The following is a 25972-nucleotide window of genomic DNA, read 5'->3' on the forward strand; positions in this document are numbered from 1 at the left end:
AGGCAACCATAATTCTGAAACTGAAGCAGAGATGATAGCCTCAAAATAGAGAAGCTGAGGTAGCCCAGGCATGACCATGACCCTCTCCAAATATAGCCTTCCAAAGAATCTCTCCTAATAGAGCATTACTTTTTATTTTCTTATCTGTGGTCTGCTTCCCCAACCTGAATATAAGCCCCAAATCTAGTCTGCTTTCTGCACCTTTGTGAAACCAGTTCTAGTAGAGTTCCTTGTACAGAATAGATGCTCAATAAATATTTATTGACTAAAATTCTACACTCTAACACTGTTTTTTGTCAAAAAGGAAAAGTGAGTAGTAGACATTTTCAGATTCTGATGAAAGCTAGGAGCCCTCCCCTTGGGAAAAAGATGTATGAAAAGACCCTGTTGTTGTTTTAAATCTTCTATAGACTTCATGGATCCCAGATTAAGCTATGCTTAGAGAAACTATTTAAAGATGAGAAAGGTATTGTAAACACGATTAGCCACTTTTTAATTTTTGCTATTTGTTATCAATCACACATGATATTTTAGTGACATTAAGGTCAACGAAAAGGACAATTCAGCTAACAAAAATATTTCTATCATATTTTATGAACTATAGAGCTAATCCTTCTCTCCCTCCTCCGTTTCTCACCAACCCTAAGAAAGTCTTAGTGTACATTTGACGCAATCTTATAATCTCTTACCTAAAGGCACTCTGAGTGGCATTTGAAGGAGAGAGGGGTTAAGTCCTACTCACACACAACAAAACCATAGGTAAAATGGTTCTGGATAAGAGAGGAGTGGAGAAACTTGTCCAGTCACCATAAACAACAAATGACTCAAAGAAAACTGAAAAACCACAGATGGCTAACTTTTTTTGTCAGAAAAGAGCTGTCCTTAGTTGCCAGTAATGGAAGATGCCCAAGTGAATCTTACTCGCACACTGAGCTTTTGTAAAGCCAGGCAATTATCCTCCAGCCTGAGCTCAGCTGTGAATATTACCAGAAAAACCTTAATGGAAATGTCCTGCCTTCGTAAAAGCAAACTCTTCCAACACAATGCTGCATGAACATCTATGAAACTCTGCCACAAGAGACGAAGGGTGTTACTTTTTATTTCTTCTCAAGGTGCCCAAGCTCAAAGCTCAAGGTGCTGCTAAAATGCTGGCGGCCACACTTCAGGTCACCTCTGGAATCTGCCTTATCTCCGGGTGGCGCCTTCCTCTGGGCCCTGCTGATGAAGGCGGCAGCTTGTTCCCCTCGCAGCACCCCAGCTGCGTGCAGAGCAGCTCAGTGTCTGTGGGGCAGGGCTGGGCACGGACCACACAAGCAGCCATCCAAAATGCCAGTGCACCGGAGACTGCAGCCTCGGTTAGCAAACTGTCCTTGTAGGGCCCCACTCACCACCATGGCAATACTGGGGAAAGCAGAGTTGCCTGAAGTCAGGCTGCTAACATCCTACTGCAGTTGGGGCAAAAAGCTTTAGGTACCCCCGCCCCCCCCAATCCACACCCATGGCTTGCTTTCTTAATGGCTCAGAAATATATCAAAACGAGAGTGTTCTGTGCCTTTGCAATGAGAAGCCCTCCTGTAACTCCACAAAGAATCACAAGAGTAACTTTTATAGAAATTGATTTAAATGCCTCTTTCAGAAGCCCCACATGGGAGGTCTCAGGTGTGCATTATTTTAATCACATTGAGTTCTTTCCATCCTAAAACTGGGTTCCTAACAAAAATTACATTAATAACAATAATTACATTATTTCCAATGTAAATAATTGACAAAAATCCTATCTGCACGCTAGAATAACCAAAGCCTTTTGGAAGATGCGCAACTTGCTTCTCTCCTCTACATCTGTAAAGACTTTGAGACAAAAGTGCAGTAGGTTTAAAGAAATAAAGCCAGGAAGGCTGAGTGCAAAGCAGATAGAATGAGATGGCAGAAGTCACCTAATTGAATAATGAAATTTTCTACTTATCAAATTTAAGTCATTCTTTATTAAGGAGAACATTAACTATTACCAGGAAGGTTGCCAACTACGGAAAACAACCTAGAGGAAGAGGGAGCTCAAAATGTATGAGGAAACTCACATTACAACAATTAACTTTTTCTTCCTAGTTCACAAGAAGTTCTCCATTTTATTTCAAGTAGTAATTTGGATTCAAAGACATCAGTGTTCAATGTAATTTACCTTAATGGGCGTTTCTTCCTGCAACAAAACTTCCTTAAGGGCTTGCATAGCATTTATTGTCTTGGTCTTTTGAAAGATAAATCAGTATGCAGTACTAGATGGGAAACTAATTTGAGTAGTAAAATCACAGAAACTACAGTCTACGCCATAAAATAGGACCATCACACTGGCAGTTGAAAAACTACCCTGATCTCAATACAGCTTCCAGCAGTTGTGTTCCTCTGTGCAGACAGGAATTCATACAGCCCCTAAGGTGTTCCCAGCACCTGAGAATGTACAAAATAGGCTGCCTTAAAAAAAAAAAAATACTATACACTCACAGCACAGCCACTTCGGGCTTCCCCTCTCCTAAGGAGCTTTTTTCAAGACACGGGAGAATTCTAAATTAGGCAACCGGCCCGTGGCTAAGTCACACTTTTCAAAACGCATGAACTGCCCCCCACTGCCCCTGTATAGCACACAAAAAGCCCGGGGAGAGGGAATCTGACATCCATACCTATATTTCATGCCAGTCTGCTTTGCGGTGGACTCTTTGAGAGAAATGTGATGCTGAGGGGTGAAGGTCCCCAGGCTGCGCGCGATGATAGCAACCGTGCGGAATTTGGCCCGGGCTGCGTTCACCACATTGGGGGCGGTGGAGCTCTGCTTGCTCAGAAGTCGGTCCTCACCATTCCGGCTCTTCAAATTGTGCTCTGTGCAGGCTATGGAGACTTGCATTGCTTCCCCGGGCAGCGCGCGATCCCTCTCAGAACCCCAGAACACAGGCAGTCACGGGAGGCTGAGCAGCTGGGGGGGGGGGGGTTTCTGCTGTCTTTTAACCCCTCCTCGCTCCCCCCCTCCCCTTTCCTGGGGATGCCGTCAGAGGAGTCCTCGCGGCCGACTTCAGAGCCCGGCCAGTGGCAGGAGCGACTGCGGTGCCCAACAGAGTCCCGGGCCCCCAGAGAAGTAAACAGCCAGCCCCGAAGTTGTCACAGCAGCTGGAGTGTGGATCAGGCTCTCCAGTCTTCCTGGGCAGTCACCTCGGCGAATCAGCCAGCCAAATCCATGCAGTCGGGAGGCTTCTGCAGACGCCGAAAGCGGAGCGCTTGCACTGACTGCACGCAGCCCTGCCCCAGCCGGTGCACCGTGTCTGAATGCGGGCTCGCCTCTGGGCGATGGCTCAAATCCACGCAGGCATACCGCAAGATGCGCCGCCAGAACCCTCTGGACCACAGGCAGGATAGGATGCTCGACTGGTACGCGGAGCCTCCAAGAAGCAGCTAATGGCAAGCTGATCCCTGGGGACCAGCGGTCTCCAGCCCCTCCGGCTGTCAGCTCCCTCCCCGCCGCACTCCCGGAGGTGTCCGGGACTCGTCAAGACCCCTCCCCACTCATTTTCAGGTGAAAAGCCCGGCGCGCACAGCCCGCACTGGCACCGGTTTGCAGCTGCACGGAGGAGCAGGCTGGTAGAGCTCCTCGCCTTTGTGCGACTGGTAGGCAAGGATCACTTTCACCAGACTCTGCCTGTAACAGAATCGGGAGGGCAGCTCGTAAAAGGGGGGCTGGGGGGGCTCTGCCCAGACTCACACCAAATCCCGCTGCAGCACAACAGTTGGAACTGGGGGAGGGCAGAGTGGGGGTGCTCCTGCCACAGAACACGCCAGTGAATTAACACGTGAATACTCTGCGACTGGCTTCCTAAAACGCTACTTGAAATCCCTGTTATTAGCCTTGTCAGAGTTCATTTCCCCTTTGCCATTATTCCTTGAGACGCTAAGTTTGAAGTTTCCAGAGAAAACACGGTGCAGAGTTTTTCGAGTCAAGACAGCTAACTTGCTGGAAAATCTATTCTGGGTCTCAGAGGAGGACCAAGGATAGGGGAAGAGACAGCTATTGGGCACCAGCCAGAGCGCGGGCTACGCTAGGTAAGCGCAGGGGCACGTCACAACCCAGAAGGTCCAGGCCAGGTGTCTGGAACCATGTACAGTGCCCGCCAGTCATCTGGGGCCAGCTGGTGCTGACAAACACTAATCCCTGGTCAGGGCTGGACAGCAAAACACCCCTCTTGACTTTGAACCCCCATGAGGCAGAAACACTGTGTGGTTCAGTGTCAGGTGCCAAGCAACTGCTCAAGAAATGTGATTGAACACAGCAAAGCACCAATGGGCCGGTAACGCTTGGTCTCTCCATTTGAAATACACAGAAGCCAGACCCCTTTTGTAGATGTACTTACAATAAAAGCGTGGCTTCTGCAAAATCAGTTTTCTAACTGTGGTTTCCAACAGACATTGCTGCCAGGCAAAAAGGAACAGTGCTTCAATCAACAATATCTGTGAGCACCGTCTCCGTACTAGGCAATAGAAATACAGGAGGAAATGATGCACTGTCCCTCTCCTCAAGGAACTGGCAATGTGTGGGAAGGACAAGGCACTCAGTCTTAAAGGGGCTAATTAACAAGTGAGAGGTGCATCGGTGCTCCAATGAGGGGTTCAGACACTAAATGTGCTAGTGTTAAGCAGGAGAGGAATTGCAAAAGGCTAGAGAAGGTTCTTGGATTCATTCCCCACATTTCTATGGAGTCCCTAACAGATACTGGTCTCCATTTGTTGCTGGGCTACAAAGTTGGCTTAGGCAAAGGCTGGACCTCAAGGAGCTCAAAGTATGCCCAGGCAGCCCTCATCAAGGAGTAGGACTTCACCTGAAGCGTGTATCTGATGAACAGGAGAGGGGAGAGGTCGTCTTCCCAGGGGTTGGCAAGTGTGGGGAGAACACACTTTCTGGCTGTAGCTCTGTGTTTAAAAAAAAAAAAAAAAAAAAAAAGCAGATCTGACCACTTCTTTCCAGCTAAATTAGGTCATAGGAATGAAAAATTTTCAGTAGAATATGAGCTTATTTTGGATTCTACTCCAGAGATGAATCTCAACATTTTCTAACCTGCATTCCACATTGTGGAAGCTCATCCTTGACCCTTCATGACCTTCCCACTCTTGATTTTAGAAAATAAGTCTACTACCTACTGTTCAGTGGTTGAGAAATAACTTTCAGAGGGCGGTGAGGGTTGCGGAAAGGGACAAATGAGGCCTTCTTCTTACCCTGGGCTCCCAGGAGGGAGTTCTTGAAGATGTCTGAGTTCCCTGGAATAAACAGCAGTGGGCAGAGAGGAAGCAGATCATTAGAACCTTCATGTTTTCACACGAAGCTGGCTCATCGGAGATGATCAATGTGTATCAAGAAAAGAGTCAAAATAAGAAGAGGAAGAAGTGGGAGGAATCCAAAGGAACAGCTCAGAGAAAGGGAAATAAAGCAGCCTGGTAGGCAAGACAGAGCGTGGTGATCACCACAGGCCCAGGGGGTCCGGAGCTTCCCTGGGCACTGGCTGAGGGGAAAGGCGGCTAGGGGCTGACCTAAGAGTCCTGCCAATTTCACAGGGGTGGGGAAGCAGAGGGGGGCGCGGAAATCAGCCCACTGTTAGCCAATATGGCTTTCAGGCTTCTCTGACAGCATAACCCGAACCAGACTGGGGATGCAGTTAACAGAACAAAACATGCGAGGCAGAGCACCTCTGAGTCACCGTTCTATCCCCCACAGGACCAAGCAGAGTGCCTTATACAGAGCAGGCCCTCACTGTATGAATAATTGAGAGAAGGAGACAGGAAGCAAAGGAAAGGAGGAGGGAGGGAGGAAGGGAGATGTATGGGAAGATGCCAGATTCTTGGATAAACTGGATTCCTTAAAACGAAGAAAAAAGACAAGAAAAGAAAATCCTGCACAGTCTAGTTTTCACCCAGGCTGCTGCTTTCAAAGGAGCAAGTCATTGTCCCACATTCACATCTGCACCTCTCGTGTACTGACAAGGGTCTGCCTTCAGCCCGGCTCTAAAAGAACGGAAGAATGGACCAGAGGCAGGCTTGACAGAGCAAGCCCCTTTCGTGCGGCCTGCCGTGGGCCTTTTCTGATCGGACGCCGCACAGGCTCTGACAGCCTGCTGGAAGCTCGGGGACTCACTCAGCTGCGCTCACCCTTCCCAGCATCAATGGAGCGACAGTCCTCAGGTGTCCGGGAATCGATTCATGGTTGGCTCATGCCCAATAAATTTGTGCTAACAGGCTACATGCTAATTAAGGTGGGAAATTAGATAGGAATCCTGTTATTGTCATACAGTAAGACTTGGAAGAGTTATTATTATTTCAGATTCAAGTGAGACCCACAGATGATGTATCAGTGAAGATGGAGATATAAATGTAGACAGAGATGTAGTAATGGGTGGAATTTTGTCCCCCACCCCCACCCTGATTCACATGTTGAGGTCCTTAGTCTCAGTAAGTACCTCAGAATGTGACTGGATTACGTGTATTACAGAAATACAGGGAGACGGGGGTTAAAGAGGTAATTGAGGTAAAAGGAGGTCATTAAAGCAGGCCCTAATCAATAGGACTGGGGTCTTTATAAGAAGAGGAGAGGAGGATGCTGGTACACATGGAAGGAAGATCCTGTGAAGACATAGGGGGAGGACAGCCATCTGCAAGCCAAGGAGAGAGGCTGCAAGAAAAATGGACCCTATGATTCCCCTCCCCGACCTTCGACTTCCAGTCCCCAGAGTCATGAGAATATAAATGCCTATTGTTTCAGCCCCTCAATCTATAGTATTTCATCATGGCAGCAGTCCTCACACACCAGCACAGGTACAGATACTGTTCTTTATTTTAATACGTATCTTCTGGAACACTCTAAAGAAGGTGCTCCTGGAAGTCTTCATGAGACCACGGTGGTATCATTATTGTGCCCCTTCTACATCCTGAGCTGGTGTTAGAAATGTGCAGCAAAGAAGACCTCCAAATAGAACTCCTTTGTTCCTTTCCACAGTCGTAGAAGCCTCTATGTGCTAAGGGTGGCGGTTTTCAAGGTGTTTCTAGTACTTTCCCTTATTCGTTTTTGTTTGTTTTTAATTTATTTGAGAGAGAGTGTGTGTGTGCACACACAGGGGGAGAGGAAGAGAGAGAATCCCAAGCAGACTCCCTGCTGAGCACAGAGCCCAACACCGGGCTGGACCCCGCGACCTGGAGATCATGACCTGAGCCAAAATCAAGAGGCAGACACCTAAATGACTCAGCCACTTGGGCACCCCTCCCTCGTTCTTAGTGATCTCATTCTGCCAGTTTTTCCTTGCAAGGGCTTGCTCTATCCTGGGCCTTGTATAACCAGCAACCTCAGACCCGTCAGGAGGTGGTGGCCAGAGGCCTGCTGTAGCCAGCAAAGGCCTGGGTTCCAAACCCAGTTCTGTCCCCTTCCTGTGACCTCGGGTGTCATTATAAATCTCCATGCTGCTGTTCTCAGCTGACCGACAAGAGGGATGCCTGTAGATTCAGCAGGGTGCATTCACAGAGAGCTGTGGAGGTTACGAGATGAGATCGCAGAGTGCTGAACTGTCACTTACTCTGCAGTTTCACCTGGGTCTCAACTGGTCTCGATTCATTACCTGATATTTGGAATTCCTTGGCATTAACGTCAAAGGATCATTGAGTCGCAGTGACAGAACTGGTTAGAAACAGAGCACAGGCTACTGAACCCGCACCCTATCTTCTCATGCTCATTGTAGAATCTTCATGGCAATGCAGAAGGACTGTGGAGTGCCTTGTTAGCGGGAGCTGGGGATAAACCCCGCCTCTGCCATGCCCCTTCCTTCCTGCGCACCACAGAGCAGGACTCTCACCCTCCCTGTGCCGCGGCAGCCTCCCCAAAATGGCGCAAGAAGGTGCCTCTCTGGATGGTTGTAGGAATTGCAGAGTAGGCACTTTGTAACTGCTAAGTCTCCATCTCAGTTTATTAAAAGCAGGGCAGTTAGGAAGTCAGTTTTTCCAACAGGCTCTACCAGGGGACCTCAGCTAACAGTGCTAAGACTTAAACTGCATTTCCTGTATCCTAGGAACTCTCAGCAACACTCTCTATATATTATTAACTCATTTAATCTGCACACAATCCCATGGGGAGGTAGTATGTTTTGACACCTACAGAGATGATGAAACATGAGACACAGAGAAGTGAAATAACTTGCCCAAGGTAACACAGAACTGGGGTTTACTTGAGGTGAGCCCGCCTCCAAGACCTGTTCACAATCCCTTTGCACACCGCTCCTCACTACAAGAACCTTGTAGGAGAAGGGCATTCAACAGTGCCATTTTATGAATATCATTTTTAAAAGCCTTATTTTTATTATGAGGGAGAGGGGAAATTCAACATTAAAAGTCTCGATATTTCAGACAATTAAATCATCCGTGCTAGGTAGCTTTGAGGGATTCTTTCCATCAACCTTTTAAAATATTTCATAATACTTTATTCTTCTTGCTCAAGAAAACATGTTTTTCCAAATTACCTGGCACATGTCTGACTAACTCAATTTCCTACAAGTCAAGTCAAAACCAATGCTTTGTGCTGAGTCCACTTGGTATTTATGGCTTCTTTGCCATTGGAAATCAGAGCCAGCGGGGGCCAGGAAACATTCAATTATGCAGCCAGGCAAAACCAGATTCATTCAAAACAGAAAAGAATCTGCTACTATCTGAAGAATTTTAAACATGCAAGTGTACAGATGGCAATCCACTTTATGTGCTTATTATTATTTGCAGTTAAAAGAGAAATTGTTAAGATGAGAGTTTGCTATTTATCAGAAATTCTTAACATCTGGGTTTGGAGAAAAATTTATTATATTCTGACAAATTGAACCAGCCATCAAAGTAACAATGGGCCTACATTTGCATGGGCACAGGTCTTGGAATAACAGAGAAAGTAAAATTGAGAGACCAAATTGGAAATATTTGAGCTCTGCTGAATAGAAGAAAATTCCAGATAGAGACGCTTCTGCTTCCCTGGAGGGAGTTTCACCAGAGAACCCCTACTAGGAAACTCTGAGGACAAACTCAAGACAAATTTTTTCACACCACTGGCCACATGTCCGAAATGAAAACATAATTAGGACAGTTAAGCTTTTCAATTAACACTTGAACTATACCCATAGCCACTGATAAGATATTTCCTTAATTAGAAACTTGTGACAAATCAGATATATCAACAAGATATCCCTAATTATCCTTCACTCTATATGTTCAACACAAGGTGTCATAACTATAGGAAGCAGATATAGAAAAACGGGAAATTCACAATTCAGATTATTTTGCTCAGGCCTCTTCATGGTACATAAATTCTCAGAAACTCACCTAGAACCCGGACATAAAACTGGGGGGAAATGGGGACATGTGGTCAGTTTATTTATTTATCCTTACAAATGTCATTAATTCCTCTTCACTTAGTAACCACTGGTATGATTTCTGCCATTGCCTTATAATAGAACAGGTTGGTCAGAAATATTTGTCAGTCTAAGATATCGTTAAGCTTAAGATGCATTATTACTTTGTATACCACTAAAATAAAAACTATGGTCAATTGTTAGGACACAATGATTTTTTTTATCCCTTAAACTTTTTTATTTTAAAAGAGTCGTTTGACTTAGTTGGACTTCTGTGCCCAAAATTTCACTCTTGTATATGCATGAAACGAAAAATATAAGAGAAATCAGTTAAGGTATTCCCCAAATGTATTCACATTCAGAATTTGATGCTTCTGGATATTTTACTCAGGCATCAACATCCACATCTTTCCACACAGTCATTCTGTGTGTTGGTAACATGGTAATTTTTCAGACACATACTCCTCAGAACCTGAATAGCCAAAACAATCTTAAGAAAGAAAAAATTTGTTAGTATCACAATTTCAGATTTTAAGATATACTACAAAGCTATAATAATCCAAACAGTGTGGTACTGGCATAAAAAAATAGACATAGAGGTCAATGGAATAGAATGAAGTCCAGGAGTAAACCCATGCTTATATGGTCAACCAATCTGTGAAAAACAAGGCAAAAATATGCAATGGGAAAAAGGTTTCTTTGACAAGCGGTGCTGGGAAAACTAGATAGCTACATGCAAAAGAAGGAAACTAAGCCATTTTCTTTCACCATATTCAAAAAATACTCAAAATGGGTTAAAAACCTAAGCTTGAGACCTGAAGTCATAAGGTTCCCAAGGGAAAGCATGGACAATCTCTTGGACATTGGCTTTGGTTATATCTTTATGGAGAGGTCTCCTGAGGCAAGGGAAATAAGAGCAAAATTAAACTGTTGGGACTATACCAAAATAAAAAGCTTCTATACAGCAAAGGAAACCACCAACAGAACAAAAGACAACCTACTGAATGAGAGAAGATATTTACAAATAACATATCCAATAAAGGGTTAGTACCCAGAATATATAATGAACTTATACAACTCAACACACACACACACACACACACACACACACAACCACCCTAAATAATCCAATTAAAAATGGGCAGAGGACTTTAATAGACATTTTCCAGAGAAGACATGAAGATGACCAAGAGACATACGAAAAGACGCTCAACATCAAATGCAAATTAAAGCCACAATGAAATCACTTTACACCTGTGAGAACTGCAAAAATAAAAAACACAAGAAATAACAAGTGTTGGTGAGGATGTGGAGAAAAACAAAACACTCGTGCACTTACAAATTGGTGTAGCTACTGTGGACAATGTCTAGAGATTCCTCAGAAAACTTACAAATTGAATTACCATATGATCCAGTAATTCCACTACTAGGTATTTATCCAAAAAAATGAAAACAAGAATTTCCAAAGATATGTGCACCCCAATGTTTATTGCAGCACTATTTACAATAGTGAAGATATGGAACCAACCCAAATGTCCACTGACTGATAAATGGATAAAGAGGTGGTATACATAAAAACTGGAATATTATTTAGCCATTAAAAGGAATTAAACCTTGCCATTTGCAACAATATGGATGGACCTAGAGAGTATAATACTAAGTGAAATAAGTCAGAGAAAGACAAATATTACTTCATGTCACTTAAATGTGGAATTTTAAAAAAATGAACAAATGAAAAAGAGGGGGGAAAAGCAGACTCTTAAATACAGAGAGCTAGTAGTTGTCAGAGGGGAGATGGGTGAAATAAAGGGGATTTAGAGTACACTTATCTTGAAGAGCACTAAGAAGGGAATAGAACTGTGGAATCATGAAACTAATAACACTGTATATTAATTATACCTAAATCAATGCACACACACACACACACACACACACACACAAACACACACTCAACTACTGTCTCTGGGATTTTTTTCTCCCAAGTTGTTGACCCCCACTCTGAAAGTTGTGATGCACACTCACAGGCACTGACGGCCACATCATGACAGTCACCTAGCCAGTGCAATGGGAGATCATGTCACAATTTCACCAAAGAAATCCCATGTGCTGCAGAGAATTGGTGAACTATAATTATTTCTAAGATAGTATATTTCAAACTCTTATTTCACGGCCATTTAAACTGAAAATATTATAGGAAGGAAGGGGAAATTTTTCAGCACCAGGCATTGTGTCAAAAGCTTCTCTAGTCACTATCTTATTCCAGAGGAAAGGGAGAAAAGAATCTGCCCTCATTAAACTTCTAAATTAATTGGACTTACAGAACCATTCATCTTCACCCTTGCAAAATTAAATCTAAATCACACTTCAGAAGGGCTTTCCACATAAGGTCACCCTTACCCAATGGGGCTGAGAAAAATAAGCAACCTGAAGGTCTTTCTAAACATACATTAATGGGTTAAAACTTCCTTGTTTCAGTTCAAATGTGCTGGTCTTCTTAGGGTAAGAAAGCTATTGTCATTCTACCTCATATCTAATGTATCTTTATAAAAGATGTGTGCTCTCACTTCTTTGTTCCATTCATTTTCAAAACGGAGGTGTTGTAAAGAGCAGATCTTAGATCCTATGAGATTCCTTCTCATTTAAGTGCTTCCTTTTGACAGATTGCTGAAAATTACTGTAGGAGACTCCTTAGGCTTTCATCACATTTAAAAATAAAACTCATCTGGGGGTTATAAGGATCAAGCTCTCACTCTGTACTCTCTCAAGTACTATATTGTCTGAAGTTTTTACGATGCACACGATGCACACGTGTTACTCTTGCAAATAAAATACATTTAAAATTTTTTTCTACCATAACAGTATCACCACATCATTTAAAAATAAAGATGGATACATGAAAGCATGAAGGAAAAAGTCACATTAATTCAGACTTCCAATTTTTAACATTTTTGTCAATATCTGCTTGGTTTGCACATTTTTATTTTCCATGCATAGTTGCATGGTTGTTGTTATTAATGTTGCTGCTATTGTTTCAATTATGTGAAATTACCTCATGCTGTCATTTTGGATTTGTTCCATGGTCTTTTCATTTTCTTACATTATCTGCCCATAGGTCAATTCTCTGTCATCATTATGCATTGATCACCTGTCAATAGGTGTCTTTCATTGTCCAGTTGGTAACTTCTATATCCTGATGAAGCAAAGAGATGAAGGACTCAGCTCCCCACCTTACTCCACCCACCCCCCCAGTAGAGGTCCCTTCCTGGCTGGGGAGTGTGCAGAAATTCATGGACTGCTAGCCACGTATCCTCTACAACAGAATGAGTGATCTAGCGGATACACACTCTAGAAGAAGAGATCCTGGAGGCCAGGGCCTTTAAAGAGACTATGGTAGTGTCGGAAAAGATTTGGGCATTAAGGACAGAGAAGAACCTAGGCAAGGAACGAAAGTAGGTGAGGGACACTACGTGGGCAGAGGAAATATTTCTTAGCAAAGATGGGGAGATTGAGGGGCCTCTTAGGGAACAATGAGCAAAGCACTCTGGACGGAACCTTATTTGAAAAAAGGATTTATGTGAGAAATGATGCAAATCAAATATGTATAAATTAACCAGAGTCTGCTGAGGACAGCCTGGAACAAAAGTCTCGTGAAGGCTCCTGGCTTAGGGCATTGCAGGGATGCTGAAGGTAGAATGCTTATCAAGGACTCAGCTCTGGGGTTAGGAGTATAAGCAGTGTTTTTGGAAGATCCCTCTGCAAGTCAACAGCATGGTCCAGTAGGAGACTGCTAGAATCAGCCGGCTGTTAAGGTAAACAAATCTTGCTGTCAAAAGAATGGTACATCTTCTTGCCAGTTCTAACAGACTATGGAAAAATGTTCAACAATGCACCATGCACTCAAAAAACAGTTCACAAAATAATACGTACAGTATGAGCCTATTTTGACAGAAGCAAAAATTATCCACCTCTGCAGAGAAATCAAAGAATATACCCAATTTGGCATATTTAAGATACCCAAATATGATCAGTAGTTACTTACACATGCTGGAAGTATGGGTGATGTTTTATTTCCCTAATTTTGATAGCATATTATTTTTTGCTGTAGTATATATTACTTTTTTATTATGGAGCAAAAAAGAAAAGTGAAATCCAGAGAAAAAGAAATGATGCTTGAAGCCATCAGGAACGTATACTTATCATGGGCAGAAGACAAGAACCTTTTCTTTTTTATTTCACAGCACCCAGTACTGTGAGATAAATGGTACTAAGCTGACTCAGTTTATGGGTTTTTTTTGTTGTTGTTGTTGTTGTTTTTAAAGAGAGAGCACCAGTAGGCAGAGAGGCAGGTAGAGAGAGGGGGGAAAGCAGGCTCTCCATTAAGCAGAGAGCCCAATGCGGGGCTCGATCTCAGGACCCTGAGATCACGACCTGAGCTGAAGGCAGAGGCTTAATCCACTGAGCCACCCAGGCGCCCTTCAGTTTATGTTTTAACAAGTATCCAGGACATGATCATTAAGCTATGTTAACTGATATGGAAAGAAATTTATTAAATCACTGTAATGCTATAGATCTGATATGGATTCCTGTTAGGGAGACAGGTGAGGAGTGGTCTGATCCCCTAAGGACATCATAACGGAAATTTTTGGGGGCACCTGGGTGGTTCAGTGGGTTAAGTGTCTGCCTTTGGCTCAGGTCATGATCTCAGGGTCCTAGGATCGAGCCCCTCATCAGGCTCTCTGCTCAGCAGGGAGCCTGTGTCAAATAAATAAATAAAATCTTAAAAAAGGGGGGGTAATTTTTGGCAATAACTACAAATTCTACCAACCTAATCCTGATTGATCCTCCTTAGAGTTGACCTCTAGGGAAGGGAAGAGAACCTATGTAGGTTCATAGTTAATCAAATTAAGTGAGCTGAGCCTCTTAGAGGAAAAGGGCAGGTCTCAATCTCTCAGACAGCCATGTAGACAGGTGCTTTATTAATTCCCATTGGCCGTGTAAGTGAATTTATACCAAGCTCTGGGATAATGCCAGAACTGTGGAAATATACCTATACAGAAATCAAACCACTCTGCTGAAATTTTGGAGATCTCTCTAATAATTGGGACTGGTCCCCAGTATATAGTATGAGTCCTTTGCCCCCCCTCCTACTTGTTTTTTACATAGTTCTATGGCGATAAAATAGAGAAGGAAGGAATAGCGCAATATGGTACTTGTATAGATGTTAGGAAGTATTGACAAAGGAATAGGAATGAGGAGGGGACTAAGAAAGAAAAGAATTTTAGCCAAAAGCAAACGTAGGGCAAGATTTGAAGAGACACAAAGCTCGAGCTTAATCTGCTTGCTAACTGAATTCCCTGGGGAGGTGGTTAGTCAGTTTTGGGAAAAGATCAGTGTCTTAGTTTCCTTGGGCTGCTGTCAAAGACTATCACAAATGTGGTGACTTAAGACAACAGAAATGTATTCTCACAATTCTGGAGGCCAGAACTCTGAAATCAAGGTGTGAGAAGGGCTGTGCTCCCTACAAAGGCTCTAGGAGGCAATTTAGTTCTTGTTTCTTTCAGCTTCTGGTGGCTCATCAGTGTACTTTGTGACTTTAGCCCTCCAATCTCTGACTCCACCTTCAAATGGCCTTCTCCTCCGTATGTGTTTGTCTTCTCTTCTGTCTCCTATAAGGACACTTATCACTGGACTTTGGGCCCATCTAGGTTGATCTCATCTCAAGATTTTTATTACAACTGCAAAGATCCTTTTTCCAAATAAGGTCACATTCACGGGTTTTAGGGATTAGGACATGAACATATTGGTGGGGGTAGGGTTTACTATTCAGCCAACCAGTGTCAGTTTAGGGAAGGTATGTGTTAAATGGGAGGGGGATGGGGAAAAAATGGAGAGAAGCAGCAGCAGAATCAGACTTGTTTCTGTCCTGAAAAGAGAGTAAAATGGAAGATACAACAAAACAGTCCAAGACTAAATGGAGATGAAAACTCATTCAGAGTACAAAACTCCCATCTGAAGGAGGTTTCTGTGATAGGGTGAAAACAAAGAGAAACAAGAAGAATCCTCATAGGCCAAATAAGGGCAGGTGGGCCTTCCCATGCCCTAGAGATAACAGTACTGGATCAGGTATACAGAGACCACACGTGAAAGGATCCACATTAAAGGATCATCAGTGACCAAACCACAGAGCTGCTCTGGGAGAAGCATTGGCCCAGAGGTGGAAAGAGAATGGTACATGGACTACTTGGGAGGTAGAAATACCAAAGACACAGCACAATAGAAGCTAGGCGGCATGCAAGCTATGGAGGAGACAGCAAAGCATTGATAAAACCATCATTGGTTGGTTATTAATTTTATCATTTTTCTGATCAAGAGTACCCCCAGGTTTTTTTAATGAATGCCTTTCTGTTTGGTAAAAGCTTGAGCTGTCACGTCAGCAGAGGTAGATATTAGAATCTGGCAGTCATAGCATCACGTAGTGCAGGACTATAGCAGCTCAAGAATCAGCTGGATCTCGAGTTCCAGACTCAGTGTGAGAACAGAAGATTCGAATCATGGGACTTATGATGATGACAAGGAACAGGGAAGAACACTAAATCTAAAAGGACTAGGCACTTCTTATTTAAAAAGAAGCTTGGAATCCAGATGATAGAAGACAGTAGTCAAGGATCAGTTCAGCAGAGTGGCCACTGAGGTCAAAGTGGCCAGTGTCTAAAATGGAAGCATAATTCTGAAAAGTATTAAACCAAAATACTTTTTATACTCCATAAATCAAGATTGTAAGAACTTATTACTAATGAAGATTTATGAGAAATGAAAGTACTTTGGTTTAATATTAAAAGACATTAATACTATATAAATCAATTTTAAACACTGTCGAGTTTATAAAATGTAAAGATGTATATGTATATAATAATACATATAGTACTAGTATATAGTATATAATAATACATAATGTATGTACATATGTGTATATATATGTATTTATGTATATATGGTATAGCACAAGGGAGGATGAATGGAGCATAGAACTATAGTGGAGCAAAATTTCTACATTTTAAGAGAATTAATTTTATTCTGAAGTAGATTGTGATAAGTATATAATATAATCATTAGAGAAAACAACTCAAATAGTTTCTCAAATCAACAAAGGAATAAAAATATTTAACAGACAAGAAGGTAATCAGCCAAAAAGTAAAAGTTGACTAAAACTACTAAATAAATTCAGCACAGTCACAGAATATAAGATCAATATGCAAAAATCAATTTTATTTTTATACTAGCAACGAACAATCCAAAATTAGTAAAACAATTTTTTTTTTTTTTGCAAAATTGAAGAAAAGAAAATACTTAGAAATAAACTGAAGAAATCCAGGTCTTCCAAACTAAATTATCACAAAATATTACTGGGAAATTAAAGAAGATCTAAATAATGTGAATGGTCACAGATTGGAATAGTTAGAATTGTTGAGATGGCATTTCTCCCCAAATGGATTTAGAAATTCAATATACGCTATCAAAATTCAGCAGGATTTTGTAAAACTTGACAAGCTGATTCCAAAATTTATATGGAAATGCAATAAACTTAAATAGCCAAAATAATTTTGAAAAGAGCTATATTAGGTGACTTAAACTATGTGATTTCAAAACTTTCTACAAAGCTATATTAACCAAGAGAGTGTGGTATTAGCAAAGGGTGGGTATACAGATTAATGAAGAGAATGGAGACTTCAGAAGTAAGCCCTTACATTTGTGGACAATCAACTTTCAGCAATGGCACCCGACACAATTCAATTGGAAATGATGTTGTTTTCAAAAAATGTTGCTAGTATAATAATAGACTATCTCCACGCAGAAAAACAAGAAAGACCATACACCCTATCCCACATCCTACACAAATATCAACTAAAAATGGATCATAGACTTACATTTAAGAGTTAAGACTCTAGGGGCGCTTGGGTGGCTCAGTCGTCAGGCATCTGCCTTCGGCTCTGGTCGTGATCCCAGGGTCCTGGGATTGAGCCCCACATCGGGCTCTCTGCTCAGTGTGAAGCCTGCTTCTTCCTCTCCCACTCCCCCTGCTTGTGGTCCCTTTCTGGCTGTCTCTCTCTGTCAAATAAATAAATAAAATCTTAAAAAAAAAAAAAAGGAGTTAAGACTCTAAACCGCCTAGGAGAAAAGAGGAGAAATCCTCATGAACTTAGGTTTGGAAAAGATAGATAGGACACCAAAAGTACAAGCCATAAAAGAAAAACAATGATAAATTGGACTTCCCAAAAATAAAAAACCTTTCCACTTAAGAACAGATCATATGACAAGACATGGACTAGTTTAAAAATTCTGCAAATCATATCCATGGTAAAGAACTTGTATCCAGAATATATAAAGATGACGAATGTAAATAAATACAAAGATATATAACCAGCTAAAAAAATGGATGAAAGATTTTAATAGATATTTCACCAATGAAATATGAGAGATACATGAATGGCTAACAAGCACATAAAAAGAAGTTCAACCTCATTAGTCATTAAGGGAATACACAAAACACCACGATAAGACCTGCACACCCACTAAAAATGCTGTAATTTTTTAAAAATTTAACCAACAGTTAGTGATGATGTGGAGAAATGCAAACTGAAACACTCATGCACTGCTGGTGAGTGTGTCAGATTTTCCACTATGGAAAATAGTTTGATAGTTTCTTTAAAAGTTAAGCACAGGGGCACCTGGGTGGCTCAGTGGGTTAAAGCCTCTGCCTTTGGCTCAGGTCATGATCCCAGGGTCCTGAGATCGAGCCCCTCTCTCTCTGCCTGCCTGTCTGCCTACTTGTGATCTCTGTCTGTCAAATAAATAAATAAAATCTTTAAAAACAAAAAAGTTAAGCACAAATTTGCCATATGACCAAGGAATTCCACTTTTAGGTATGAAAACATATGACTACATAAAGACATGTACATGAATGTTCATAACATTATTGATAACAACCAAACCCAGAAACTTATCCAAATGTCCATCAAATGGTAAGTGGATAAACACACTGTTTTATTTATAGAATCCTATTCAGCAATTAAGCAGATGAACGTGAATCAGCCTCAAAAACATCACATGGAATAAAAGAAGCTAGACAAAAACGCTGTAAATTACATAATTCTGTGATGAGGACAGGTCTAGAAAGGCACATTTATGGAGAGAAAACAGATCAGAGGTTACCTGGGTTTAGGAGTGAGAACAGGGATTAATTGCAAATAGGCACAAAAGCGGTTTTGTGTGTGTGTGTGTTATAGGAATGCTCTATAGATTTACTAAAATCATTGAATTCCATATTATTTTGGGTGAATATTATGGTGTATAAATTATACCTGATAAATTTGTTCAGACAAAAAAAAAACAAAGTGTCATGCTATGATGTAGAATAAACACAATACTGGTGGTTAAAAACAAGCAAAAACATTACTTTGTTATTTTTAAGCACCCGATTTCCCTTTCCAATCAGAAGCAAAGAGTGGAGGTCAGAACATAGAATTTATGACAAGCCTTAGCAGAAAGAGGTCAGAGGTCTGGGAAGTCTGAGAGGAGTTGCAAGACAGGCTCAGAAAGAATAGTGGGTTTAGTTGCTGTGGGGTTCTCCAGAAACGTCTGCTCCATCTGTCACAGGGCTGATGTGCTAGAATCCCTAACCAGGTTGAGGGAGAGTCCAAGGGCATCCCAAACAAGTTCCACATTGAGCACACTGTGGATCTGGGATAACATGGAGGCATGACAGAGCAGCAATGGCCAGGGGTGGTACCAGAGGCAGCCTTGTGGAGTCACATCATGGAGTGAGACAACAGTGCAGCCAAGGATCATCGGGGTCTCCACAGCACATGGGAGGTCACAGGGCACAGACTGGATACTGAGGCAGTGCAAGGTTTGCAAGCAGAGATAGTGTCCCCAAAGCCCAGGCAGGAAAGCTTTGAGACACAGCTGGTAGGCAAGGGACAACTTGGAGGAGAGTAGTAAGAACCTGGTGAATGGCACGAAGACCACCTCTAATAAGAAGCTATAATTTTGAAATTACTAAATAGTGATCCAAACTCCTCTTCAGGAAATGGATAAGTTACCTTGAAATGGCAAGTTATAGGCTCTCTCCTTCTTTTCGTGGGACTAGGGACCTTAGAACCAGATGAGAACAGCCAATAAAAATTCCTTTTTCTGTCCACTGATGGACATTTGCAAGATGTAAAAGGCTCCCATTAGCTGAAGGTCTAAGGCTGTGACCTTTGACTTTAAGCTTCCCAGGATGACCTGCTGGAAAGCACAACCTTTGTCGCCCAGCAGCCAGCCCTTCCAGGTTTAAAGAGGCCTCACCATATCGGATTAGGAAGTCTCTTTGCCTCTCTTGGGGCAGGTAGCTCAGGTCTTGTGGGGGCCTGAGCTGATGGACCAGCTGCCTAGAGATAAAAGCTGGAGCGCTATCTTCTTGTCACTGGAATCTTCTCACTTTGAGCCTCAGTCAGAACCCCTAGCTACAGGAGGCCCTGCCAGGGTACTGAAAGGATCTGATTCTCCAACAAGCACAATGAGTCACTAGATCCCAAGAGCGCCCTTGGGTGTATATCCCAGGTGCTTCTAGGCTCATTTGCAGATCAATTAACCATTTGTAACTCTTTAAGTGGCATTTAAAAGTGAGATATCATTAAACAAAACCAATTGGAAGCAACCTCATTCTATTTCCCTGCTAGTCAGATTTGGCCTGTCCATATAAACCACGGTCTTGTCCCACATCCAGAAGCGGACCTGCTGTTCTACACAGCTAACATCATTATGTAGGCCCCGGGCTCACTCATTCAACAGCACGGCATATTATTTATAGCAATACGGCTGTTATAAAAGCTTTCATGTGGGGGAAGGGGAGAAGGGATATTTGGATTCCTATTGTTTTTGGTTTGGGGCTTGTTTCTTTTAATGGAGTAGGAGTGAGTTATTTAATGTTACAGGTAGGTTCAATGAGAAAATACATCCCTTTCAGGAAATGATTTTAATTTCCCTGTAATCATTCTTAATTGTTCACTATCTTCTGAAATTCAAAAGACTGTCATGTGGAGAAGAGAAGCCATTTGGAAATGTTGTTACATTAGGACGGAAACAGGACCAAAAAGAACTGGCAACAGGCAGGTTGGGGACATTGTAAAGAAGAACCCGCTGACAGTGTGGGCTGCTCAGCTGTACCTTAGGTTGCCACCTAGTGATCTGATAAGTTTGTTGTCACCAGGGCTATGCAAATTATGGCTGCGGAACCAGACGTCAGTACAAGATAGAGAAAACAGGGTATTGACTTCTCTGAATGGTACTTGCATTCCATGGACTTTTTCAGATGGTAAGAAACTAAGTTTTGCTTAGATGACATGGACTTCTTCTTCTGGCATGCTTGGTATCTCTTCTCCCTTCTGATGATAGCATGCTATGCTTCAGGTGGGATAGACCCCATTCCCTGGGCTCCTGGCGAGGGCACATGACCCAGTGAATGAGAGTTCCACTGCCCAGGGCACAGTGATGGACTCAGGATGGTCATGTGACCCCATCAGTTCAATCATACTCAATCCTAGGACTTTTATTGGAAGAGAAACTCTTCTGGACTTGTAGCTAGTTAAGCCTAAAGCTATCTAGGGCTATTTCAAGGAAAGGACCTGCTGGAGAATGAACTGGACAGTCATTAAAGAGACCATCTTCTCTAGTGGCCTCCCTCAGCAGATGGTATCTGCTCTTTCCTATTCTGGTGCTTTATCCACTATGTGGTCATGACTCAGCTACATGATTTGGTAGCTCCTATTGCTTCTAGGACTACAGACTAATTGTAAACCTCCTATTCAAATGCCCCAAGAGAAAGCACCTGACCACACCAACCAATCACCATCCATGTGCTATATCCAAGTAAACTATGGCTCTTAAACTCAACTGCAATGGAAGGCGGTCTTTATGTCAGGGACTGTTATAAACTGAATATTTGTGCCCCCCTCCACCACATTCCATATGTAATGATAGTGTAGATATGGACGCTGTCCTCAGAATGTGGGTCCAATTCCTTTCCCAAACAAGTGTCAATGTTCTTTCCAATTTTAGTTTTCTAGAATCTCATTTTCTTTTTTTTTTTTTAAACTTTATTTATTTGACAGAGAGATCACAAGCAGGCAGAGAGAGAGAGGGGGAAGCAGGCTCCCCGCTGAGCAGAGAGCCCAATGTGGGGCTCGATCCCAAGACCCTGAGATCATGACCTGAGCCGAAGGCAGAGGCTTTAACTCACTGAGCCACCCAGGCACCCCTCCCTTTTTCTTTTTGATTCTCTTTCAATTATTTTGAATTTTTATTAGTGTTGTGATCTTTCCAATAGGATTGATGAAGGAAGTAGCCAAGCAGAGAGTCTCGGGCATTCTGCTCTTTCTCTCACCTATTACCCAGCACTTGTCCAGCCAAGGACTTAGTCATGAGGTTTTTTACAAGGGGAAGCTGATTTTAGGTCACAGGCTTGAATAATGGAAACTTGAACAACGCAACAGGGCCCATAGTGACTACTGCACTGACACAAACAGGCTCATTGAGGGACCCACCTTGAAATATACATTAGGCCCTCCCCGACCAATTACAACCAGGCACATCACCTAAGATTACCAAATGGGGGAAAACTCCATATATCTCCACACTTCCTCACTCCACCCTATAATGACAGCCCCTTACCATCGCCTCATGGCAGCCTGTCTCTCCTTCACTGTCATGCCCTCTGCTCCCTTGCGGTGTATTCAATAAACATTTCTCTTTTGTTCTACCTTTCATTCTTTCACTGCCAGTGCCACCAGCCCACCTTGCCACGATGCCCCACAAAACCCAAATCTGGGACATCTCAGACTTGCCAATAGAACATGGTGGCTCAGTTGGGTCATGGGTGATCTGAACAGAGCATAATAGAGATTACTGATAAGGCATAACAGGAAAATCCCTTAAGGGAAGGATACCCTATATCCCTAGGCCTGAAGGGATGACTGGAAGAAATGACCACGGGAACCCAGACAGAGTGGGCTGAGTGACGCCACCCGACAGAACCTGTGACCCTTGAGGAAGGGATACAGCCAGCCCGTGGGGAAGGAGTTTAGGGAATAAATACAGCCCCATTCCCAATCTCCTGCCATTTGGCTGAACCCAACCGGAAGCCAGAGGCCACAGGAACACAGCAAGCTCCCAAAAGACAAAGCACAACAGAAAAGGATAGAGGTGGGTATGGAGGAGTAAAAGGAAACTATTCAACACAAGTTGGCGGGGGGTGGGGGGGGAGCACTTAAGTTACATTTTCCTTTAAGCAGACAAAAACATTTCAACACATCATAGCCTGCTGCAAAGTCTTACGGATATTGGCCAATCCAGGGCTGCTTTTGGCATGAAAGAGGATGTCCAACCAGACCGTGAGCGTTCACCACTCACACGGGCGGGCTAGCTGGCCCAGCCTGAGGGTACGGTGAAACAAGAGACTATCCCCTCTGTTAAGAAACACAGGGACGCTGGAGACAGCGACAGTCTAGAGTGGTCTGCATAAAATGGTCATAAAGGTCGGCCACATCATTCTTCAGACATTTTGTAAGAGATAGGGGAATAGAATACTTCCATTCTTTCAATCAAATACCTAGTTTTAATTAAAATGTGGAGAAATACCAGATTTAAAATGTAGGAAGTGAAAAATATTATAGAAAAGGTCAGGTTTCCAGGAGCATTATCTTGCACATAAGATTAAAACAGGAAGACAATATGTACTGAAAACATAATGCTTTTCCTTTTTAATTTAAAATTAATCCACTAAACCCTAAAGACACAAGTAAATTCACTAAAATGTATTCACTCAGCCATCCAACTAAGACTGCTTTTTCCTATTTTTTTCTAGGGAGACCCTAATATGAAGAGAAATCACATTAACTCTCCCATTTATGAAGCAAATATTTCCTGAACACCTACCACATGCTGGGCACTGATCTAGATGCTAAGAACAGAAAGAATAGTCTAAGATGAACAAGACCCGTCCTTCCCTTAATCAGCTTAAGTTCTAATAAGATGGGCAGACCTAAACAGCTAACCACAACACGGGGCAGGATGAAGGGCGTGTCAAAGGAAGCTCAGGTGACCTTGGTGGGAGGAAGTGTTAAGCAGAGATTCATTGTGATGGCAGGGAAATCACAGAAGGCTGAGGAAGGAGGCAAATGGTAGCTCTGGGCTTTAAAAAAAAAAAAAAAATGAGCAGGATAATGTTAGAGGGCACACAGGAGCCCACTGTTAGATACCTCCAGTCAAGGTCAAGCTTACACAGAGACACTGACACATCAGGTATTGGGCAAACGTAGACATATGGCTGCATGGGGGATGACCCTGGAAGTCAGGGGGAGCAAGACGGAGGGGTGGGGTCAAACCACCAAGAGGCTCAGATACCAGTTTACTGAACTCTATCCGGGCGGTAATAGGAACTCTAGTGGGTGCCATATCTGGTTGGGAGGAGTGTTACACATGTGTATATGTACACATGTGTACATATACATGTATGTATGTACACATATATTATGGGATATATATTGCATGCAAATACATATATATATTGTGTGTTACATATATATTTTTTATTTTGAGCATCCTGGTCTACAGCAGTGCTTACTGCCTCCTGTCTGTGCCCAATTTATTTCCCTAACCATAAAATCTGAGGTGCATTCACCCCTTCTGTGCCACATTAAATCACTGCAACCAAAATTATATTAATGGCCTCAAACTGTAAATAAGATCTGGTGCACAACAATCCCCATGGCTAATGGAAATAGTTCAATACCAACCAGATGAAGAAGCTAGAATGAAAGTGGTTTGTTGGAACAAAGTAGCCTATAAATAGTCCTACTGGAGCAGATAGGCCGCGTTGCTAAAAGGCCCTCCAACTAACCGGTTGAATGTTCCATAAATCAGTGTGAATGCAGAGAGAAGGGGGCCTGCATGTCACCCACACAGTCAGGTCGGCAGGGGAAAGAGAGGGAGACTGCTAATTAATCTTCACATTCTGCCATTGTAACTCACTGCAGTTTCCTTTCCTACCACGGCAATTGGTATTAAAAAGAACAAAGGAAAAATCCAGTCTGCTTCCTTTACAGGGCTCTAGGACCTAACCCCGGAGGCCAGACAGGGAAACACCTTGGATTTTGATGTTCAAAACCACTAGAGAAGGGAGAGGAGGCGGTGTGAAATCCTAGCACCCGTGGCAAAGTTACCTGTGATCTGGAAAGGAAGTCAAAACCCCCAGCCAGCCAGGCTCTTAGCAACTAATACTTCACCAGCTTTAGGGCTCAGTTCACAAAAACAGAGCCCCACGAAAGGTCATGTTTTCAGTGGTGCGCTTCTGTGACTGAACAGCCACTGGGTCGCCCGGTGCAGGGTTCTCACAGAGACTTCACCTGAGCCCAGGGAAGAAGTGCAAACAGTCCTTGAGAAGTGGTTCTTCTCTGCAAACACTGCTCTCCGCGCAGCGCAACACCCCGCCCCGCCCCGCCCGGGAGCAGCGGCCACTGAGCAGCGGCCACTGAGCAGCGACCAAGGCAGCTATGTGCACCCTCTTTGCCTTCCTGTGGGTGAGCCCAGTGATGTCCCGACGTAGGCAGCCTCGTGCCCCAGGAACATGCTTTCCTGGAAAGTCAGACTGTCTGGTAAGGGATCTGCACAGTGTTAACGACCCATGGCTGGCGCGGATGCCTGTCCCCTGAGGAGACCTCAGTGTGCCCAGCTCCAGGCCAGTCGACAGGGGGCCCTGCTGCAGGCGTGTGGTGGAGTAAGGTCTTACTTGGCCAGAATATTCCAAAAACATTCTTACATCAACTACATTCAGCACTACCTTGCTTTTTTATTTTTAATATTTGGGGTTTTTCTGTCAAACCTCTTTATAATAAGTGCCTCATTACACAAACATCACAAGTTTACCAGATACAAATGCTACTGTATCCTTACATATCCCTGTTCAGAGGCAGGGAAATAGGGGAATGTGTCTGCCTTTTGTCTCTTTAAGAAGCCTCATTTGCCCCTTCCATCTTATGGATAGAACCCATCACATGCCCACACCTAAACCCACCACAGGACCAGGGGCACAAGCCTCCATGTTTGACTTAGACCAGCGGCTCAAACCGGGGAGCGTGTTAGAATCATCAAGAAGTCTTGTTCGAACAGATTGCTGGCCCTCTTTCCCAGAATTTCTAATTCAGGAGGCCTGGAATGGGGTCAAGAATTTATTTATTTTTTTAAGATTTTATTTATTTGAGAGGGAGAGAGAAAGAACTCACATGCACACACATGAGCAGGAGAAGGGAGGGGGAAGGGCAGAGTGAGAAGCAGATTCCCCGTGGAGGGCAGAGCCTGACCCAGGGGCTCATCCCAGGACCCTGAGATCATGACCTGAACTGAAGCCAGATGCTTATCCAACTGAGCCACCCAGGCGACTCCTAAGAATGTGTATTTCCAGCAAGTTCCCAGGTTGAGGCTGGTGTTGCCAGCCTACATGAGGACACCACTTAGACAAAGGAAGTTTCACCCTGCGCCTC

General features: G+C 43.1%; 1 protein-coding gene across 4 annotated transcripts in view; it reads right to left on the reverse strand.

The window, feature by feature from the left end:
• The window catches only part of KCNAB1 (potassium voltage-gated channel subfamily A regulatory beta subunit 1), a 402759-nt gene that overhangs the window by 252534 nt on the left and 124253 nt on the right, over positions 1-25972 (reverse strand). The window contains exon 2 of one of the 4 annotated variants that reach the window (XM_059391685.1): positions 17321-17501. The exons of 2 other annotated variants lie outside the window; for them this stretch is intronic. In XM_059391685.1, coding sequence (XP_059247668.1) covers positions 17321-17322 — 2 coding nt within the window. In that variant the 5' untranslated portion in view covers positions 17323-17501. Of the gene's footprint in view, positions 1-2672; positions 3493-17320; positions 17502-25972 lie in introns of those variants that run through there. One more of the 4 variants, XM_059391682.1, reaches the window with a different exon arrangement.

This window comes from Mustela nigripes, chromosome 2, assembly GCF_022355385.1.
Source record: "Mustela nigripes isolate SB6536 chromosome 2, MUSNIG.SB6536, whole genome shotgun sequence".
Taxonomy (NCBI): Eukaryota; Metazoa; Chordata; class Mammalia; order Carnivora; family Mustelidae; genus Mustela; species Mustela nigripes.